The 19,493-nt window shown below is 45.2% G+C and overlaps 2 protein-coding genes across 5 annotated transcripts in view; both read left to right on the forward strand.

Annotated features, from left to right (window-relative positions):
- PPP1R14C (protein phosphatase 1 regulatory inhibitor subunit 14C) overlaps positions 1-19,493 on the forward strand; it is a 535,162-nt gene that overhangs the window by 416,472 nt on the left and 99,197 nt on the right. The window lies entirely within an intron of this gene.
- The window catches only part of PLEKHG1 (pleckstrin homology and RhoGEF domain containing G1), a 239,848-nt gene that overhangs the window by 96,433 nt on the left and 123,922 nt on the right, over positions 1-19,493 (forward strand). Inside the window, exon 1 of one of the 4 annotated variants that reach the window (XM_066247881.1) lies at positions 6,478-6,618. The exons of the other annotated variants lie outside the window; for them this stretch is intronic. Within the exon in view, the coding sequence (XP_066103978.1) occupies positions 6,501-6,618 (118 nt within the window). The 5' untranslated portion in view covers positions 6,478-6,500. Of the gene's footprint in view, positions 1-6,477; positions 6,619-19,493 lie in introns of those variants that run through there. 4 annotated transcript variants of the gene reach the window in all.

The following is a 19,493-nucleotide window of genomic DNA, read 5'->3' on the forward strand; positions in this document are numbered from 1 at the left end:
GTCACCTAAAGCCATCAGAAAATACATAATGCATATCAGGTATTTACATCCCGAATCATAACTGTAGCAAAATTACGGTTATGAAGTAGCCACCAAAATTATTTTTTGGCTTGGGGTCACCACAACATGAGGAACTGTATTGTGGGGTCACGGCTTTAGGAAGGTTAAGAACCACTGATTTAGAACATTGTACTAGTGCAGATGAAAGATGACCAGGGTGAAGATGGATGGATACAAGTAAATGTTGAGAGAGAAAAACTGAAGAAGTAAAAAAAAATTAACTGGAGTTGATAATGATTTTGAGTATCTGGAATGAAACAGAAAGAGTAGAAACAATGGCTCCCAAATTTCTGGCTGGAATATCCACACAGATGGTGGTAGCATTTGTTTGAAGAGGACCAGGCTTGGGAGGAAGAATTGTGTTTTGTTCTGGATATGTTACATTTCGGTTACCTGTGAAATCTCAAAGCTGAGATATCAAATATCATTTACACTGGTCTGGTGCTCAGAAGAGTCATTGGATGGTCCTGCAAAGGAGACTTTGGAATGTCAACATAGGTAGGTGGAAAATCGGGACAATCAGTGATCATGGTCCCCAAGGGAGATAGTACTTCAAGATGGGAGTGACCAAAAGTGTCAGACACTGCCAAGAAGTTATATGAGAAAGAGACTGATGGACCAAGTGGCAATCTAGACAGAAAGCTATTTCGGTGGTTGTAGAGGGTGAGGGGAAAGCTAGATTGGAGGGCTGGGGGAAGAGGTGGAGATGGTGAGAACAGAAAACCCACTTGTGATTTTCACCCTTGAAGAGAAGAGAGCTGCTGCTGGAGGAGAAGGACACGGGGAAGATCAAGGAGACATCTTTCTGGATGAGGTTTGAGCATAGTCTCCTACTCTTAGGGCAGATAGAGGAGAGATACCTTTGGCAGCTAATAAACATCTCTAGAGAGCAAAGACTCCTTGTGTGTGTGAGAATCCAAATTCTGTATGAGTTTCCAACTAACTTTCTCAGGGACTGATGTATATCAGCAGTAACGACCCAATGGGCTGACATTTGCCCGTATGTGAGCACTACAACCCCGAGGACCGAGGGCCATACGTGCAGTGTTTGGGAGTCCGTGTGAGTTGGTGTGGAACTTGGGCGAGTGCTGGACAATGTCTAGCCCCCAATGGTTCAGCCTGGGTTGTTCTTATCGCTTAGAGAAAATAAATACCAACAGAGCATCTTCCTTTCATTTTATTTTCCTTTTTTTTTTCTTTTTTTACAGAGACAGAGAGAGAATCAGAGAGAGGGATAGACAGGGACAGACAGACAGGAACGGAGAGAGATGAGAAGCATCAATCATTAGTTTTTCATTGCAACACCTTAGTTATTCATTGATCGCTTTCTCATATGTGCCTTGACTGTGGGTCCACAGCAGATCATATAACCCCTTGCTCGAGCCAGCGACCTTGAGTCCAAGCTGGTGAGCTTTTGCTCAAACCAGAAGAGCCCGCGCTCAAGCTGGCGACCTCGGGGTCTCGAACCTGGGTCCTCCGCATCCCAGTCCGGTGCTCTATCCACTGCACCACCGCCTGGTCAGGCTTATTTTTCTTTTTTTAAAAAATTTGTAGAATTTCCTCCATGTTCTTCATGTTGAGAACTAAGCAAACCCAAATGGCCCCACACCTTCCGATTTTAGAGGACGAGTTTTATGTCCCGTCCTCGGGAGCACTCATCTGTGGACAGCTATCTTCCCTAACTGCAATGCCAAAGAGCTTGGCCAGGTCTGGAGCAGAATCTCTGAGGTCTCTGAGTCAGAGGACCAGAGCCATCTAAAGCCAACCTGAGATCCCCTAGTGCTGGGAGACTTAAACCTATCAACGAGCCGCCAAATTACAAAGTTTGTCCTCCTCAATCTCCTTTTGGCCTTGAGTACAGACTGGACTATGGGGCAGCGGGCTGCTGCTGCGTGGCCGGCCCTGGCAGTAACCATCTGAAGCTACAACCGAACCACACTGCTGCCTGGCAGTCTTGTTCCAGTGCTGCTGTCCAGGACGCCTGCAAGCACAGGGACTCCCCTTTTCCTATAGCTGACTCTGCCTCAGTGCCTGCTCTGGGACCCCTGTACCTGGGTGGGTCCAGGGCAAGCCCTGGTCACGTGCCTCCTGAAGCTCCCTACCATTGTGCTAAGCCTGCACTTGCTCAGGCCACCCAGTCATCTGCCTAGGGGGATGAGGGCCTGATGCCCACAGGCCTGACTTTCTAGAAAGCACTCTTCACCTGTGGGCAAAGTCATCTTAAGCTGAGTCAGCTGGCAAACCAAAAATTGCTTGTGGTACAAGGCTTTAAAAAACAAAGCCAATTGCAGGAACATAAAAGCTGGGGCAGCGAACAATCTGTTGTAAATCTCTAAATAACACTGGTGGCCCAGCTTCCAGCCTCTGCCAGGTGCATCAATCTTAGGAGGAGTCTTGTTCCCCGGTGCCACGTTCATGAGCAATCCACCAGATTTTGGTTTGTGGTAGGGACAGTAAAAACCCTCTCCTCCCTCCCCAGGTTCTGAACCAACTCGAGAAATTGGCGCAGAGAGTAAGTAAGGCAGGTGGAGACTAACGCCCAGCTTTGTTCCTGATCGAGCTGACGTTGGCGATGCTGTCTCCTCTCTGCGGGCGGCTGGGCATCCTAACACTCACCTCAGAAGCCTTCCGACCATTGGGCTGAGCTGGGGCAGTCTGCCCCAGGCAGGAGCGGATTTGCGTATGTCACACGTGTGGCACCAAGAAGTAAAATGGGGCGTGTGCTCACTGTGGGCAGCTCTCTGCCAAAAGAGCCAACGAATGGGATGAAGTTACCCTGCCCGGTTGTGCCTTCTACACCCACTGATCTAATTCCTGGTTCCTGTTCCCAAGAGGAGTGGGTGGTGCGTGGTCGGAAAGAGACAGGAAGAGATCCCCCCCACACAGCCCCACCTTCGCCCCAGCCACGCCCTCCTGAAGTAATGGTAGGAGGTCAGATATTTGGTCCAGAGGTAAAAGCCACTCTTATTCTGATGGCGTAGCGCACGTTGTAACTGCTGACCACCATGTCATTCCAGCTGACTGCGTTTTCTCAGTCAGCATGTGTTAGGCGCCCTCTGTGCACCCAGCCAGAGCGACCATAAGTCCCAAGAGATTACAAAGAAGCAAATGGCCCGATGGAGCCCCTATCCGCTGTAGAAGGTGGGTTTGGACAGTAGTTATGTTTATGGCATTTGCAAAGTAGTTGGTAACTCACAGTCACCGTGGGAAATTAGAAGCAAGCATCTATGAACTAAAGTTTGTTGTGAGCCATACTGGCCTTTGAAAAGCCTTCAGCGTTGATTCTGGTTTTCCCGATATGCTGTCTAATGAAAAAGGGTGTTTCCTTCCTTGGTGTGACCTTTTTCATGAGCGGAGGGGGAAGGGCGTCTTTGGAATAAGAGTGATTTGGGAAAGATGACCTCATGCGCTCGTGGCTGAGCTGTTTCCCTTTGCTGCAAGAATGTCTTGATGCAAGAACAGGGTCGGCCGTGGCGGGTCAGGGGCAGGAAGTGCATGTGCGCGCGTTGGAAAGGGTGGGTTGACCCGCGCAGGCAGGATATTACTCCGCTTCCTCTTCCTGACTGTGTTTCCCAGAGCAGTCACGGTCATTGCTCAACTTCCTGCTGGGGAAAACCTTGGGTACCGAGTGTCCACCTGCCACAGCCAGCAAAGGCTGGGAGCTGAGCCCTGAGTTCACGTTCAGATCGCTCTTCCACAGTATTGGGGACCTACGGCATCTGGAGCCCAGATGAAGCCATTCTTTGTGGAGTTGAAGGGACAGGAGACATCTGCCTTTGCAGATCAGGTTCTGGACCAGAACACCTCAGGCGAGTGAAATGTGGGGACTCGGAGGGGTCTGGGCTGGAGAAGAGGCAGGGTGATGTCATGAGATGGCACCTGGCGCCCGGGTGGCATGGGTGGTAGTGGCAAGGAGCACGGGGCTCATGGAAGCACGAGGTGTCAGGCAGCCGGCCGATGTGGAGACGAGGGGTGGGCGTTGCCGGCCGCCTGGCCGCGATGTTGACTCTCTTCACCCAGCATACTGTGTCCTGGGCCCAGTGACAGCACAGGTTCCAGGCGCTGACTTTGAGAAGCCCACGGCTGAGTAAGCCGGTTCCTTCATACCGTCCGTGGCTGGATTCCAGGCGGCAGTGAAAGCAGGTTTCGGGGAGTAGAAGCAGCTGCAGGGACAGCGCCAGGGAGAGTGTCTGAGACCCACTTTCAGGACAGGAGGCGGGAACCTGGGTTTACGGAGTGTTTCTGACGCGCAATGAGGTTTGGGGGTGGCTGGCCGAGTGGGGCAGACGGAAGGAAGTGGATGGGTGCAGGAGGGTGGGAGGGCTGTGGTGCGTGCCTCGGGGACTGGGGACACGAAGGAGGCATGCACACCCACGTGACAACGCAGGTGCAGGCTTGGGGAATTTTATCGGAAGCATCCGTGGGCTCCAGTTACCTCCTTTCTCACAGACTTCCATACACCTCTGCTGGCTGGGAACAGCGGCTGTGCAGGGGTTGCCGTGTCTGAATTGGGACAGTTTGATGTCCTTCAGAAATGGCCGTGAGTTCCGTGTCTCCCACCCTGGACGTCTGGTCAGTGCGCTGGGGATGGGTGTCTGTAGTTTATGGGGGATTTCAGATACATGGCAGCAGGAAGGCCTCACGGGAGCTTCCCCTGGGCGAGCGTTAGGAGCTCCTCACGGTCTTCATGGCGGGTCCTTCGCCCTCAGCATCGCTGTGCTATCCCTGCCACCTCAGTCCACGGATGATGGTGTCTGCGTGTCCTACCAGGGCCTCTCCTGCAACCCCTCCCCCACCTTATCCCCAGCCGGGTCAGTCTCCTGCAACTGGACACAGGCTTCTTAAGAGAGATGATTCAAGGCAATTGCCCATGCTGTGTTCTCGCCTCCTGATTCTGTTCCCTGAGGGGTGACCCTGAACCGTCGCAGGATCCCTTCTTAACCCTTCATCTCCCGGTCAAGACCAGAGCCCAGGCTTGAGACCCTGACTCCCTGGTGGTCCTACCCCTGCTGCCACCCCACTCCCACTCCCACAAGGTGTGTCCCCCACAGAAAGCAGGTCCAGCCTGTCTTCGTGATTCTAGGTGGGGAGGGAGGTGACAGGAACTGAGAGACTGCTGCAGGCACCTTTGTCCTTTGCCCTGACTGCCCCTAGCAGAGGGAGCTCCCAGCTGTCTGAGAAAGGGGAGGCCCTCCTCGCAGGGGAAGGGGTCCCGTCCCTCTCCCCAGCTGCCACCCCTGTCATCGTGCTGTCCCCAAAACACTGAACCCAGGATACTAAAATTTTTCTGATTTTAGAATTGTCAAAATAATTAGCAAATGAGGGAAAGTTTAAATGTGTATCCTCACACACTACTGCTTTTTAAGAAAAACTATGGTCAGTTTGGGGGGGAGATGGGGGGGGATTTGCCTGCCTCCTGCAAAAAACCCCCCCAAAAAACCTTGATCTTATTAAATGAGGCATAACTGGAGAAGGCAGAAAAAGAGTGAAATCAGATATGGGTCATTCCATCTGCGTAACCCATGGGAGTCATGAGACAGTAAATAAGATCAGAATTTGTAAGGATGTCTGCAGTTAATTTTATCTTAGTACCACCCAGGCTGTATGAATATAGCATATGGAGATACTCAAAGGATTCTAGAACTTTCTACAAGTTGCCCTTTCACTGCTTTAAAGCAGTCAATGGTCTCTAACCCATGTGCACCTGGCATCCTGACCAGTAGGGGGTGTGTGTGAGCAATGTGCTAGGTGGGTGTAACTCAGGTCCCACCTACTCAGTATGAGGCAACCCCAGCTCCCAGGAGAGAGAAGAATTGGGCCATTGGCATCAATTCATCTGTAAAAAGCCTATGGAATTTTACATGCTGGTGAATTTTTATTAAATTCCCTTCATCAACTTTCCTTATCCACAACAGCTGATAAAATTCTGGGAAGGGAACACTCAGGAGAGGGTTAGAAATACTGTGCATATTCTGTTTATCTGGAAGAATGGTTCTCTTTGGAGAAACAGTTGCCTGAAAGCTCTTCCAATTCAGGAGAGAAAATAGGATGAAAAAAATTGGACTTGACTTTTTTTAGGTGAAAAGTGAAGAAATGAAAAAAGAAGAAAAAGCTCTCATATACAGGAGATGGGCATGGCCGTGACATTGACCATCGTCCTCTTGTATTGATTGACGCTAGTTGTGTCTTCATTTTGATTTTTGCTGCTGTCTGCATTTTCTCACCTCGTCGGCCAGACTCTCCCTGGGCCTCCGAAGGGAGGGAGCACACAGGTTGGATGAGATTGTGGGTGGAGGATGCAGGCGGGTGGAACTGCCCCGACCTGTCTGCCTTGGGTGTAGCACCGTGTCCCAGGTGGACAGGATTCTCCTGAGGGTGGCAGACTGACAGGCCGGCCACCCGCTCTGGTCGCCCCGCGGGGCCACAGCTGCCCGGGGAGGATGCTGTCAACAACCATGGTGGGGACCCTGGTCAGAGGATGGAGGAATCGAAGCTCTCCTCGAAGGGCTGACTCCAGACTTCCTATCCCACAGAGCCAAGATGGGATCCGGACTCAGGGTATGTTTGTGACACTTTGCTAAGACAGGGTGGTGTTTCTTTTAAGGGTTTTGGAAGGGGATAATGAGCTTGTAAGCCTTCCCTCCGCTTCAGATAGAATGGAAACCCTAGAGTGAGTCTGTGTTCCTTCTCAGGTATGGTGGCTAACTCACTCACTTGCGGGAGGTTTATTTTCTTTTTCTAGTCAAATCATAATGGGTACCTTCAATAGCCACACAGTAAAAAGATTGTCATTCCCACCTTATTTTTTTTAAAGCTTTTATTTTAATATATAACCACTGTCCCATGTTATTTATATATATATTTGACTAGTAGGATAGAAAAGGTTTACTGACTTTTGGCAAATTCTATCTAAATGGTATTACTTTATTACCCCTAGTATGGGAAACGGTGGAAGTAGTTCACTTCTGGGTTTCTCCATTCATTATTTTTACTTTCTGTTTTGTTACTGTTGTTTTGAGGCAAGACTAGAACTAGTAACCAAACTGTGGCTCACCTGTTAACTTAGTTCAACAGGTTATTATGGGCCTCTTCTGAAAAAAAATTCTCACTGGAATGGAAATACTTTTGAAATCCTGACCTCATTCTCTTGTGTCTAGACCTTGGATTTCTTCATGGTACTTTGTAGAAGGGAACGCTTTGGTCTTGCTGCTGTGATCTATAAAAGAAGCACTGAGCCAGCAGAGAGAGGAAGCGAGTATGAGCTCAGAAGTAACCCCCTCCCAGGGCTTCCTGGGCTGACTAGCCAGCCCCTCCAAGGGCTTTTATCTGACCCAGGGCCCTGAGCGCTTCCTAAGCAGTAAATGCAGCTGTTCTTTCATTTCAACAAACATGTCAAAAAGCCATTATATACCTGGCATTTCTCTAGGTCCTGGCATGCTCTGGTCTGTAGCTAATCTATGATCAAGAGGTGTAAAAACGGAATGTGGTCACTTGTTTGGTTCTGACTGTGATTTCCAGGCATGCTTTTCTGGTTGACTATGTTCAGGAAGAGTCAAGCCAAGAGATTATTTTTAAAATGGTCTACTGAATATTCTTTGCAAGGTTAACCAGCTAGCCAAATGATAGAGGGCTCTTCTGTATTAGGGCCCGAAGGATCCGTAATTATTTGTAAAACCAAGGCACTCAGTAAGAAGTATGAATCACAGTCTTTCAAATGTTGATCACCCTGTTCTGCTCCCAGTCAATTTATTTAAGACTATTCAGAGCTTTATGAGCTGACAAAGTATAATATGTTAACATGTAAAAAATGGTCTTTTTTTTTAACAGCTTTGTTGAGACATAATTTACACACCATACAATTCAGCCATATTAAAGTTATAATTCAATAGGTTTTGATATATTACATTATTGATTTTTAAAGTTGTGGTAAAATATATATAATATAAAAATTGATATGTTAACCACTTTTAGTGTACAATTCAGTGGTGTTAATTACAGTCACAATTTTGTGCAGATGTTACCACTATGTCCAAAATTATTTTTTTTATCGCCCCAAACAGAAATTCTGTATGCATTAAGCAGCCAGTCCCCACTCCCCCACCCCCACCCCCGGTTTGGTACCCTCTAATTCTACTTCCCGTGTCCATGAATTTGCCTATTCCAGATATTTCATATAAGTAGAATCCTACAATATTTTCCTGTATGTCTTTTGTGTCTTGCTTATTTTGCTTGGCAAATGTTTTCAAGATTCATCCATAGCATGTATTAGAATTTTGTTTCTTTTTATGGGATGGTAGGTTTTAATTCCTTTATATCTCATTCTCATTCCCTTGACTATACCTTGATTTCTAACCTAGTCATGAAGGAATCTTCAGGCATTTTTCAGTCTACTGACGTCTCTATATTTAAGTTATTCACAGCATGAGGAGACTCTTAGGAAGGTATTTATTTTTAGTTATTTCTTTAACAGCAAAGGCCATAGATTTATCTTTTAAAATATATATATTTTCTTTTTAATGCCTCATCCAGGTCCTGGCATAGAGTAATTATTCAATAAATTTGTCCCGGGATGGACAGATGAATGGTTTTTAAGGTTTTACTCTTAGGTATCAGGAAAGAGACTTTAAATACAAAATTGTATGGTCCTTGGCTTCCGTTCTTTGTTCTCTGGGAAGTGATATTTTCTTTTGACATAAAAATGTATAGTTGCCATTGTTTCACACTCCATAGAATCACTAAATAGCAAGAATAGGTATGTTATAAATATTTCACTGTGCCATGTCAGAGGTTCCGCAGATCTGACTGTGCCTCGTCCACGCCTTTAGTGACTATCTGGGGATGCTTCTTATTGAGGGTGACCAGAGTAGCCAGCTGTTAAGCAATGTGACTTGAGACAAGTCTTTGCAACTCATGAGCTTGGCCCTGTCTACCTTGTTATTCTCCGTGAGTGCTGGGCTGAGAAATTGGGAGCCATCACACGAAAACAGAAGTCGCTGCAACTTCCAGAAACCCTTTTAGACCTCACTGGAGTAAGGAAACTGACAGCCAAGGTGGATTTGGGGTGACTTGGTTTTCATCTCTCAGTACAAAATGTTGCCCTGGCTGGATGGCTCGGTTGGTAAGAGGATCGTCCGGAAGCACAGAGGACACATACAGGAGCAGCTCAATGTCTCTCTCTCTCTCTCTCTCTCTCTCTCTCTCTCTCTGTCTCTCTCTCTCTCTCACTCTCACTCTCTCTTTCTCTCTCACTAAAATCAATGAATAAAAAACCTTTTAAAAGTACACAACATTAGCTGTGTTTCTACCAGTTGTGCCCCAGTAAAGTCAGGATGCACACACTCACAGGTGGGCGGCCCACCAGTCAGCACACTGAAAGGTGCTTTTACGGTGCTCTGACTCTCTGCAAAGGTGTGGAGAGCATGAGAGGGAGGACCAGGAATGTAAGACAAACTCGTGCTTAGGACTTGACAGTCCTCCAAGGAGGTCATTGCTATAGATAGTTTTCCTACCTGCTACCAAGACCAAACGTTCGCAGATTTTGAATTGCAGCTAAGCTTTGTTGAGTGGAAACGTTCATTTCAGTGCGTGTGCTATTTCGGAAGCTCTGGTCTCTGCGTGAGCCCCTGTGAGCACCAGGAGGACAGTGTGTCATGGACTGCAGCTTCTCCTATGAGCGGACATCGCATGCTCGCCCTGTGGTCCGCCCCCCTCATCTAATCGATGAGCCCGGTTACAGCTCTGTGGCCCGAGACTCTAAATCAGGGGTCCCCAAACTTTTTACACAGGGGGCCAGTTCACTGTCCCTCAGACCATTGGAGGGCTGGACTAAAAAAAAACTATGAACAAATCCCTATGCACACTGCACATATCTTATTTTAAAGTAAAAAAACAAAACGGGAACAAATATAACATTTAAAATAAAGAACAAATAAATTTAAATCAACAAACTGACCAGTATTTCAATGGGAACTATGCTCCTCTCACTGACCACCAATGAAAGAGGTGCCCCTTCCGGAAGTGCGGTGGGGGCCGGATAAATGGCCTCAGGGGGCCGCATGTGGCCCGCGGGCCGTAGTTTGGGGGCCCCTGCTCTAAATGCACAATGCCCAGTGTGCTGCGTAGAGCAGCCGTTCAATGACTGTTTGATAGCAGTGACTTTAGAAACATGAATGCAGAATGTTATACAGTAAGGAGCCTGGTTTTCATCTGTGGCCTGTGTAATCTGTCTGGATGCTTCGTAAGTCATCCCAGGTACTTAAGTTATTATTACTTTTTTACATTTCAAAGGCATACAGACTACCGTTGCTTTAAAATAATAACTTCTGACGAGAGAGCTGTACACCCAGTTGTCGAAGAGAAAGCCCTTCCTTCCTCATTTCTCAGTGACAGCTTGTAATCATCTTTGAGTGATCTCTGAGATTCTTTCTAAACCACCGTTTCCTCCATGACGTCGGCTGTGGGACAGCGTCTCCTTGTGTCGATCGAATGGTTCTCATTCCTTCCCAAGCCCAACCGCCCACCTCGTGAGAAGAGGTAGCTGTACATCTCAGCCAACTTTCTTTTTCAACAATTACGCTGGGAAGAAAGTCCGATGACAGAGTCGGCTAACCACCAAATATTTATTGAGAACCTTTGGAAAGTTTCAGGTGGCCATAGAGCAGGGGTCTCAAACTCGCGGCCTGCATGCGGCCCGCCGAACAATTTTGTGCGGCCTGCAGACTAATCCACGAAGTTCAAAATATTTTGGATAAAATTAAGTAAGCCTAGGGGCCTACTTGTATTTTTTATTTCTCTAACATCCTAGCTAGATATTAGCTTAGTTAACAGCAGTTGTGATGCAAACTACAGTTTCTGGTCGTTTTGTGACACTGAGTAAACTGCATGTACGATTGTGCTTGTTGTACTGATTTTTTTTTGTTTTCAACTGCAGTGAGAAAAGTGTTGCGTAACAGTTGCCTTTTGTAGACCTAGTGCGGCCCGCTGAATGGCTATGATCTTGCTCTGCGGCCCACATGCTGAGTTGAGTTTGAGACCCCTGCATAGAGTATGGCTGAGTTCTACTCAAACCTGATTTCCTCATTGAGTTCCAGCCGAGGCTCAAAAGAACAGGGGATCGGGGGTGGATCTGGTCCTGTCCAGCTAGGACACGGCCTATTTCTTTCTATAGGACTGGGTGGAGTTAGAAGTAGCCTACTTAGGCATCTATTGTATAAATTCCAACTGGAATTTTTTACCTTACCCCATGGATAGCCTAGCCATTTCAGGCATGGGAAAAATGACCACTCAGACTCTACACATTGCAGCTTGGTCTATGGTTTGTTTCTAACCTAAAAGTATTTTCTCTTTGGAAATCAAAATTAAAATTTACCCTACTTTATAATTAATGGTAATGACTAAATATAAAAATAATGCTTTAAAATAATTTACTCTATCTGTCACTGTTTTCTGATGTAATTTAATAGACTCATACTCAGCCCTAAGTAATTTTACTTAGTTTGCATCAGGTATTTAGTCCTTTTCCCATATTTCTCCATAATTAACTATGTAATTACCATTTAATAAGAGCCCCTTATTTTAATTAGAATAATCATAGGGCCCATGAAATAATAAATATTCACCAAGCATCTGTTGTACATAAGACATGCTGGAAAGATTAAAAAAAAAAAAATTTAAGGCTTATCCTTGACCTCAAAAAGGTGTTTGAAATCTAGAGAAAATAAACGTAAAGAAAGGCAACAAATATAACATGAATAGGCAGAATTAAGTGCTAAGAGGATATCGGTGAGAAATGATGAATTTCAATAGACAGTATACAGTTTACTATGTTAAGCAGAACTTGAACCAGGCCTTCCAAATCTTTGAAAATACTTCCAGCTCTGAAATTAGGGCTAATAGAATATAAATATTTGCTCTTCTCAGACTTTTCTTTTAGTCTTTTTTAGCTAATGAAGGTTCTACTAAGTCAAACTGAAAATTCAAAATTAATCTAGTTATATACTATCAGGGAAATTATAGTAGCAAGCAAATTCAGAGGCCCTCAGTGCACTGTGATTTCCACACTTAGAGAAGAGTGGGAAGAGCATTACAAGAGCAGGCACTAGCATAAGCAAAGGCCCAGAGGTACGAAAAGCTTGTGGCGTTTGTGGGGAATGTTTGAGTTGTCCAACATGGCTGCAGTTCCTAGCCAGACCTTAGAAGACCCAAGTGCCGAGATGTGGAGCTTGGACTTCATCTACAAACTCTAACTATTTTAGGCTTTTCTGTTAGAGGGTCATCTACATCTTGAGTTTTAGAGGATAACTATATAAAGAAATGGTCTTAGGAAGCAAGAAGTTGAGTTTATCAAGATACAATAAGAGGAGGGTATTGCAACGATTTGGGCCAAAACTATGAAAGGGACAGTAAGGATAGAGAGAAAGGGTAGATAGAAGAGACTTAAACTAAATTGATTTTATTTTAATCACCTATGTAAAAGCTATTCTAGCTATTATTTAGTGAGCTTTGCCTCAATGCTTATACCCATGGATTTTAATGTAAAGAGTTGATTGAATGACAGCACAGAAAGACTGATGCCATTGAAAGATTTTTATTATGTACTCCTATTTCCCAAGAGGAGTGGGCACGGCAGGCCACACCGGGCCACGGGGGAAGCACTGAGGAACGCCCTAGGTTGAGCCTTTATTGGGGTTTCCACGGGAAGCGCAAGGCAGGGCAGGTGAACTGCTTAGCGTCAGCTGGTTCGTCTAATTCCAGCAGGCCTGGGCGCACAGGAGCTGTCCGCAGTAGTCGGTGCCGGGATCTGGGGTAAGGAGAGCAGGGAAACACTTCTTCTGTGTATGAGAGTTAGATGAGGGGGTGGTTCAGGGTATGTGCTCTGGATTTCAGGGGACATGTAAACAACCTGGGCTGGTAGCTTGGCCCTATAATTAATAGATGCCAAGTAGATGAATGCAGAATATATAAGAAAGCGCGCGTTAGAAAAGCTCGGCACCAGGACACTTGGCTGAGGGACGTACACGTCTTTCTCGTCCCGTGCTCTCGGCAGTCTGCGGTGCCCGTGCCGAAGTTCCCCCAGTTTACCCGTGCAGCAGCTGGGACCCAAAGTGATTGAACAGCGACCCAAATTCACATGAGTAATCATGATTTCTTGAGCTGGATGCAATCCTAGACCTCATCAGCTCCGATCCCCTGCTACTAATCTCTGCACTGTATTGCACGTGGCCTTCTTTGCCTGCTTGCCTGTTCTTCTGCACTCTGGGCTCAGATGGGAGACTAGTCCTGCTGGAAAAGGAGTGACAGAAACTTGTAGAAGCTTCTCCAGAGCTCACTAGATTAGGGAATAGAGGTAGGTGTGTGTGGTTCGCTGTCTCTCGGTAAATACTTATGTGTACACTGGTAGCCTGTTATTTGGCACCTTAAAATAAATTAAATATATGTGTGACTTACTCATTGTCCTTTTGCTTCCTGGAAATGCTTCTTAACTTTTGGCTTCTCTCTCTCTGATCATTATAACTCTGACACTTGGAAGCTCTTGTGTCAGCAAAGCCCTTATCAGCTTCCTTCCTCCCCCGGGTCATCAGCCAATGATCCGTACGTGTTGCCTACGGAATGATGTCTGGTTTCCCTGGGAGAGACAGAGAGGCCCTGTATCAAGACCTACCCTGTTTGGTCACAATTGAGAACAACTTCTCGGTCCAGGCCAACCACTCCCCATGAGTTCTGTCCCTCACAACCATCGTGGCTTCATTCTCTAACACTTGGCTGCCTTCTCAACCCCCTTCCCACAACACTCCCGTACTTCACATCCATGAAGAGCCAGCTCTGTGCTCAGCCTCCACAGGAAGGCGTCCATGGCACCCGTAGATCATGTCACAAGATCTATGAAGCAGCTGCTTTGCACAGAGCCATGGGATGCAGAGCCCTGAATCGCCTGAGTCAGGATCTCAAGGAACCTGTGACTGGCCTAAGAGACAAGGTGAAATAGTAAAAGATGCAAAGATCACAATTCAAAGACACAGAGGCTATGTAAAAGTCATTCCCCACCCGACTGGTGCCGCTTTGTGGGTATGCATGTGCTTCACTCATCTTCACCTTGCTGCGTGCTCCCTAAGTTGACCTGGGGTTTGGACTCTTGAACGGGACTGAACTATCAGACAGAGGTATCACAAGTCCAGGTTCTGAGAGCCCTCACCAAAGGAACAAGTCAGAAATTCCTGTTCTCTATCCACGGTGAGTTCAGCTGTGTGGGACGGCCCCTGTCCTTGCATCAAGGAGTCTGCTATAGGGAGTTGTAATAGCAGAGGAGTCAGATTTCAGTCCCCGAGTTAGACAGTCTGGTTCCGATACCAGTTTTACCACTTACGAGTTGTCTGACTTTGAAAGGTACTTCTTCTCTGGGTGCTCATTTTTCTCAAGCGTGAAATAGGGATGAATGACAGTGATACTGAACTTTTAGAGTAGTTGTGAGAAATAAATGAGTTCATTCTTTTAAAAGAAGCTTACATGTGGTACCTGGCATGTGGTAAGTACTCAATAAGTGTCAGCTATTTTTACTACTGGTGAGTTGTGGTCCCATGACTGTGATTCTCCTCTCTCAGTGGTTTTCTAGTTAGTTCCTAGTAACTAGAGCTGCCTAATCATTGTTGGTCACCCTTTCCATCCACCCTCTATGCTAGTAAGTTCTTATAAAACTGAAGTCTAAAAACTTCAGCGTAAGCATTTCCGAATACAGTACTAGAAATAATGGTGTTTTATTATTCCGCCACTGACATTTTAATAGCCAACACTGGCTTTTAAAAGAATTGGGAAGACTCACAGCATCTATTGGTCTCCGTATTGGAGTTGCTGTTGGATTTTGTTTCCATGTGAACCTTATTTTTTTTTTCAAAAGTTTATAGCCTTTTGCTCCATGGTGAGATTCAGCAACAAGTTTCTGTTCCAAAGAACAATATTTGTCCCCACTTGAAAATTGACCTTGGTGTTTCCTTTTTTTCTTTTCTTTTAGAAAGAGGTTGCTTTTAGCTTTATTCTTCTAGAACTTGAATTTAGCTTGATGATTTTGCAAATATAATTTTTCATATTTGATCATTTTGAAAAACTTCTCGAAAGCTGCAAATACAGCAAGCACATTGTTCGTGTTTTGGATGCAAAGTTGCCTTTAGCTTGTCTTAGTTTGAGATAAGGTTGTAGAAAGTGTTAGGAATTTACTGGAAATATATCTCTGTTCTACAGACTGGGACCCTGGACTGCAGAAAGTATTTTTTCCTTGGAGAGAAAATTGCTGATACTCCTTTTGTTAAAATGTAAAAGTATAAGGCAGTGGTTAAGCACTCTAGCCTTGGAGTCAACAGACCTGGCTGGAATCCGGCTCTGCTGCTGACTGGGGGTGTGACTCTGGGTTAGCACAAAGCCTGCCTAAACCTCAAATTGCCCGTCTTCGAAATGGGGATCATAGCGGTCTTATAAGGACTGAAGGAGACAGTGTAGATCCAGTGCTCACAGTAGTGCCCACCAACCACGAGCACTCAAATGTCTGTTATTCCAGAGGTCTGACCCCAGCGTGTTTGTGATGGACTATATTTGCCTGTTGGAGTTTTCTTGAAACAAAATGTGCCCTGCATTTCTTGAATGGAAGGGGATTTTGTGTGAAAATGTTGGTAAGGGGACCACGAGTACTTATTTACGTCACACTAGTCAGGAAGGAAGAGGGGGGAAAGCACCAACTTAACCATTCAAATTTAGAATCTTCACCCTGAAATGTTAATTCCTTGTTTTCTTGACTATTTTCACAAGCAGTCACGTGAACGTGGGGTGCTCCTTCATAGGTTATGCAGAGAATACGGAAAACTGGTTATCAGCCTGAGCTGGTGTCACAAGGCCTGGCGCTCTATCAAGGTTGTGATGAGGAAGGGTTCAGGTCGCAGAAAACATTTTGGAATGCTTTCCCTCTGTAAATACTTTTTAAAGGCCCATATATCTTTTAAATTGCTTCTTTGATAGCTTCAGCTGAAAGTCTAGAAAGTCTGGCAATGGAATTTGTACTAAAACAAGAGACTGAGAGTTATGTCACCTCTGGGAGAAGTGTTGTGCTCTGAGAGTGACATCCTTTTCACCCTGTCCCCGAAGCCCTGAGCCACTTTAAGGCCCACGGTGATGGCAGGTGGCCAGCTCTGGAACAAAATCTGCAGTTTTTAATTTGAAATCAGAGGATACCATTTAGATACTTGCTAATCTTGCATGAAACACTTAGACCAGGGGTCCCCAAACTTTTTACACAGGGGGCCAGTTCACTATCCCTCAGACCATTGGAGGGCCGGACTATAAAGAAAACTATGAACAAATCCCTATGCACACTGCACATATCTTATTTTAAAGTAAAAAAAAAAAAAAAAAAACAGAACGGGAACAAATACAATATTTTAAATAAAGAACAAGTAAATTTAAATCAACAAACTGACCAGTATTTCAATGGGAACTATGCTCCTCTCACTAACCACCAATGAAAGAGGTGCCCCTTCCAGAAGTGCGGTGGGGGCCGGATAAATGGCCTCAGGGGGCTGCATGCGGCCCGCGGGCCGTAGTTTGGGGACCCCCGACTTAGACTCTAGTTACACACACACGCACACACACGCGTGTGCACGCACACACAGACGTGCATCTCCACTTCCCTCCCTTCTTCAGGGACACATCCCTGCTTCTTCCTGTGGCCTGTTTTCCTTAAAGCCCCTTGATCTCACTTCGGCGCTCTGTTTCTGAACAAGAGTATCTCCATGCAAAATGCACGAGAGGACTCTGAAGCCAGCCAGCCCTTGAAAAATGAACAACTGATTCATGAGCATAATTTTACCAGTGCTTTCTAAGCCCAGAGATGTAAGGAATCCTCTGCAGAGGAAAAAGGTGTCCAGGTGAATGTTCCTGAAAGGTATCCTGTGTGTGAGAGGCTGAGTCCACTGGTGGTGGTGTGGTGGTTGTTGAAACCCAACTGGAGAGCTTATACAGAGGTGGATTTCTGTTTATGTGTTATCTGTTCAATGGAAGACTTTGTTGTATATCAAAGAATAAAATTTGTTTTGAACTGCCAAGAAAATATGCAAAAATTATGCTATGATCACTGAAAAATTCCTTGGTTTTGGTTATTTTGGTGGTTTTTTCATTTTATATGTATGTATATATACACTGCACTGTATTTTGCTCAAGATTGGTTGGAAACCATATGTTCCTATCAGAAATATTTTACAAAATATGAATACTTATAAGCATTTTAAAATTTCTCCAGGAATCGAAATAGACTATCCATGATATACAGTCTATTTCGGAGGTGATTCTGAAAAAAGTAAGGACCATTACAAACAACTTGTAAATTTTTGAGCTTCAGAAATGGCAATTTTCAATTACTTTGACGTACAGAACAATTTGGCGTGCTATAGGTTACGGACAGAGCACTGAACTTGGAGTCAGCCTCTAGCTCTCTAGCTTTGTGCCCTGGGCAGGTCATTTGAGTCTCTCCCCGTGTCCTCAGGATCATTGTGGGGGGGCTGACCTCAGGCCACCAGCCCTGGAAGGAAGGATTCTGGGTGGGCAGAAGGAGGGGACCGGGGAGATTTCAGGACACTCAACTGGGAAGTGAGTTGGGATGTCTGGTCCAGGACGAGCTTCTCCTATTTCAGAATCTCGCCGAGGGCTGGCCGCAAAGGAGGGAGCCCTCTGCGAAAGTTCTGCTTGGTCATTCAGAATTCAGATGACCCCAGTGGGGCTTGCCAGCTCCTCGTGCACGATGGAGAGGAGTTGGCTCCTCCATCTATTGAAACATCTGTTTACGCTGGCCGGCCTCGCTGGCGGGAGATCGACACAGGCCGCTCCCCTCTGTGCAAAGGGAAAACGCCGTGTTTTGTTTCCTAATACCAGAGCAGCTTTCTTAGGGAGAAGAACCAATAATGTCACCCCTTCTTTGCCTGCTCAGGAAAGTCATTCTAGAGGTCTTCGATAGACCTAGAGAACTGCTTCTTATATCTTCAGAATACACATTGTTCTTCTGGTGGGATTCCTCATCTTTTTTTTTTTAAATAATATTTCAAGCAAAGGACCAAATATAGGCAAATGCATCAAACTGGGATATCATTTATGAACTACATTATATTATATCAATTTTGAAAGATAGTTGTTCGTTAAGGAAGTTGTTAGCATATCAATGGTTTGACTCCCTAACCGAACTATGTATTATGAAAATGAGATAGAGTAAAACCTTACAAATTCCAAGTAATTGAAATAGCTTTAATATTTACATAGTGTGTATATATATATACACACACATATACATATATATGAAAATGAGACTGCTAGGAAGAATATTTGGGGAACCATTGAGAATACTAACTTCTAATAAATACAGTAATGAGGATACCTAAAGGTTACTTAGGGACATGTACCCAAGGCCAGGTGCCTCCTGCACGCCACTCCAGACCAGTCAATACAGCTCCTTTGTTCTTCTACGGCAGCTGTGCAGCAGACTGTGTGTGAGTTTGAGTGGGTTTGGAATCTGTGTACATCAAATCCTAGGTTCACCTCTCACTTTAAAGGAGGCTGACTTCACTAATACCTGTTTGCATCAACACCTAACTGGAAAAACTGGTGAATATGATGATAATTGAAATATTTCTTGTACTATGTATGATTAAAATAATTATTTTAAAGTTTTGGGGGTTTTTTTCAGTGAGAGTCTTATTTGTACAACTTACGTGCTTAACATTTATCTTTTTGTCCTGGCTAGCACGAAGACCAGTTTCGAAGTAACATTAGATGATAGTGATCATGTTTGTCGCTTTTACATCTTATTTCTTTTCTTTTCTTTCTTTCATGTCATTCACAACCAAAATGTAACTGTCCTTGAAACTAGTGAGATCTGAATGCACTCTGTGGACTGGGCTGACGTCAGAGTTCTGGTTTTGTTACTCTGCTACAGTTATGCAAGATAGCACCATTGGGGGCAACGGGGTGGAGGATACAGGAGACCTCATTGAATGTTTCCTTTTCTCTTTCTTTCTCGCTCTTTCTCTCTCCTTTTCTTTTTTCTTTTTTTCTTTCCATTTTTCCCCAGTCTCTTATTGAGACATAGTTATTATTAAAAACAATTTTTAATATAAGTATTCTCTAAAAGCCTTACCTGAGGTCTCTAGTGCCTAAGAGATATTCCAAAAAGATGCTTTGGTTTTGTAAGTAACTACCGAGTATTAAGTCCTTGTGTGGTTTTGTGGGTAACGGATAATTGCTTGTAAATGTAGGTGCTGCATAAATGCTTCTTGAGTGTCCTGCTCTCTAAATCACTGGCGAACAGGGAAGAGAGAGTCTTGATTTTAAGGTCTGTCCACTCAAGTACTCAGCGCATACCATTTGGTCCTACCTGCTGGCCCCAGCAAACAGGCCAAGCTCTGGGCCCT

Source organism: Saccopteryx bilineata, chromosome 12 (assembly GCF_036850765.1).
Source record: "Saccopteryx bilineata isolate mSacBil1 chromosome 12, mSacBil1_pri_phased_curated, whole genome shotgun sequence".
Taxonomy (NCBI): Eukaryota; Metazoa; Chordata; class Mammalia; order Chiroptera; family Emballonuridae; genus Saccopteryx; species Saccopteryx bilineata.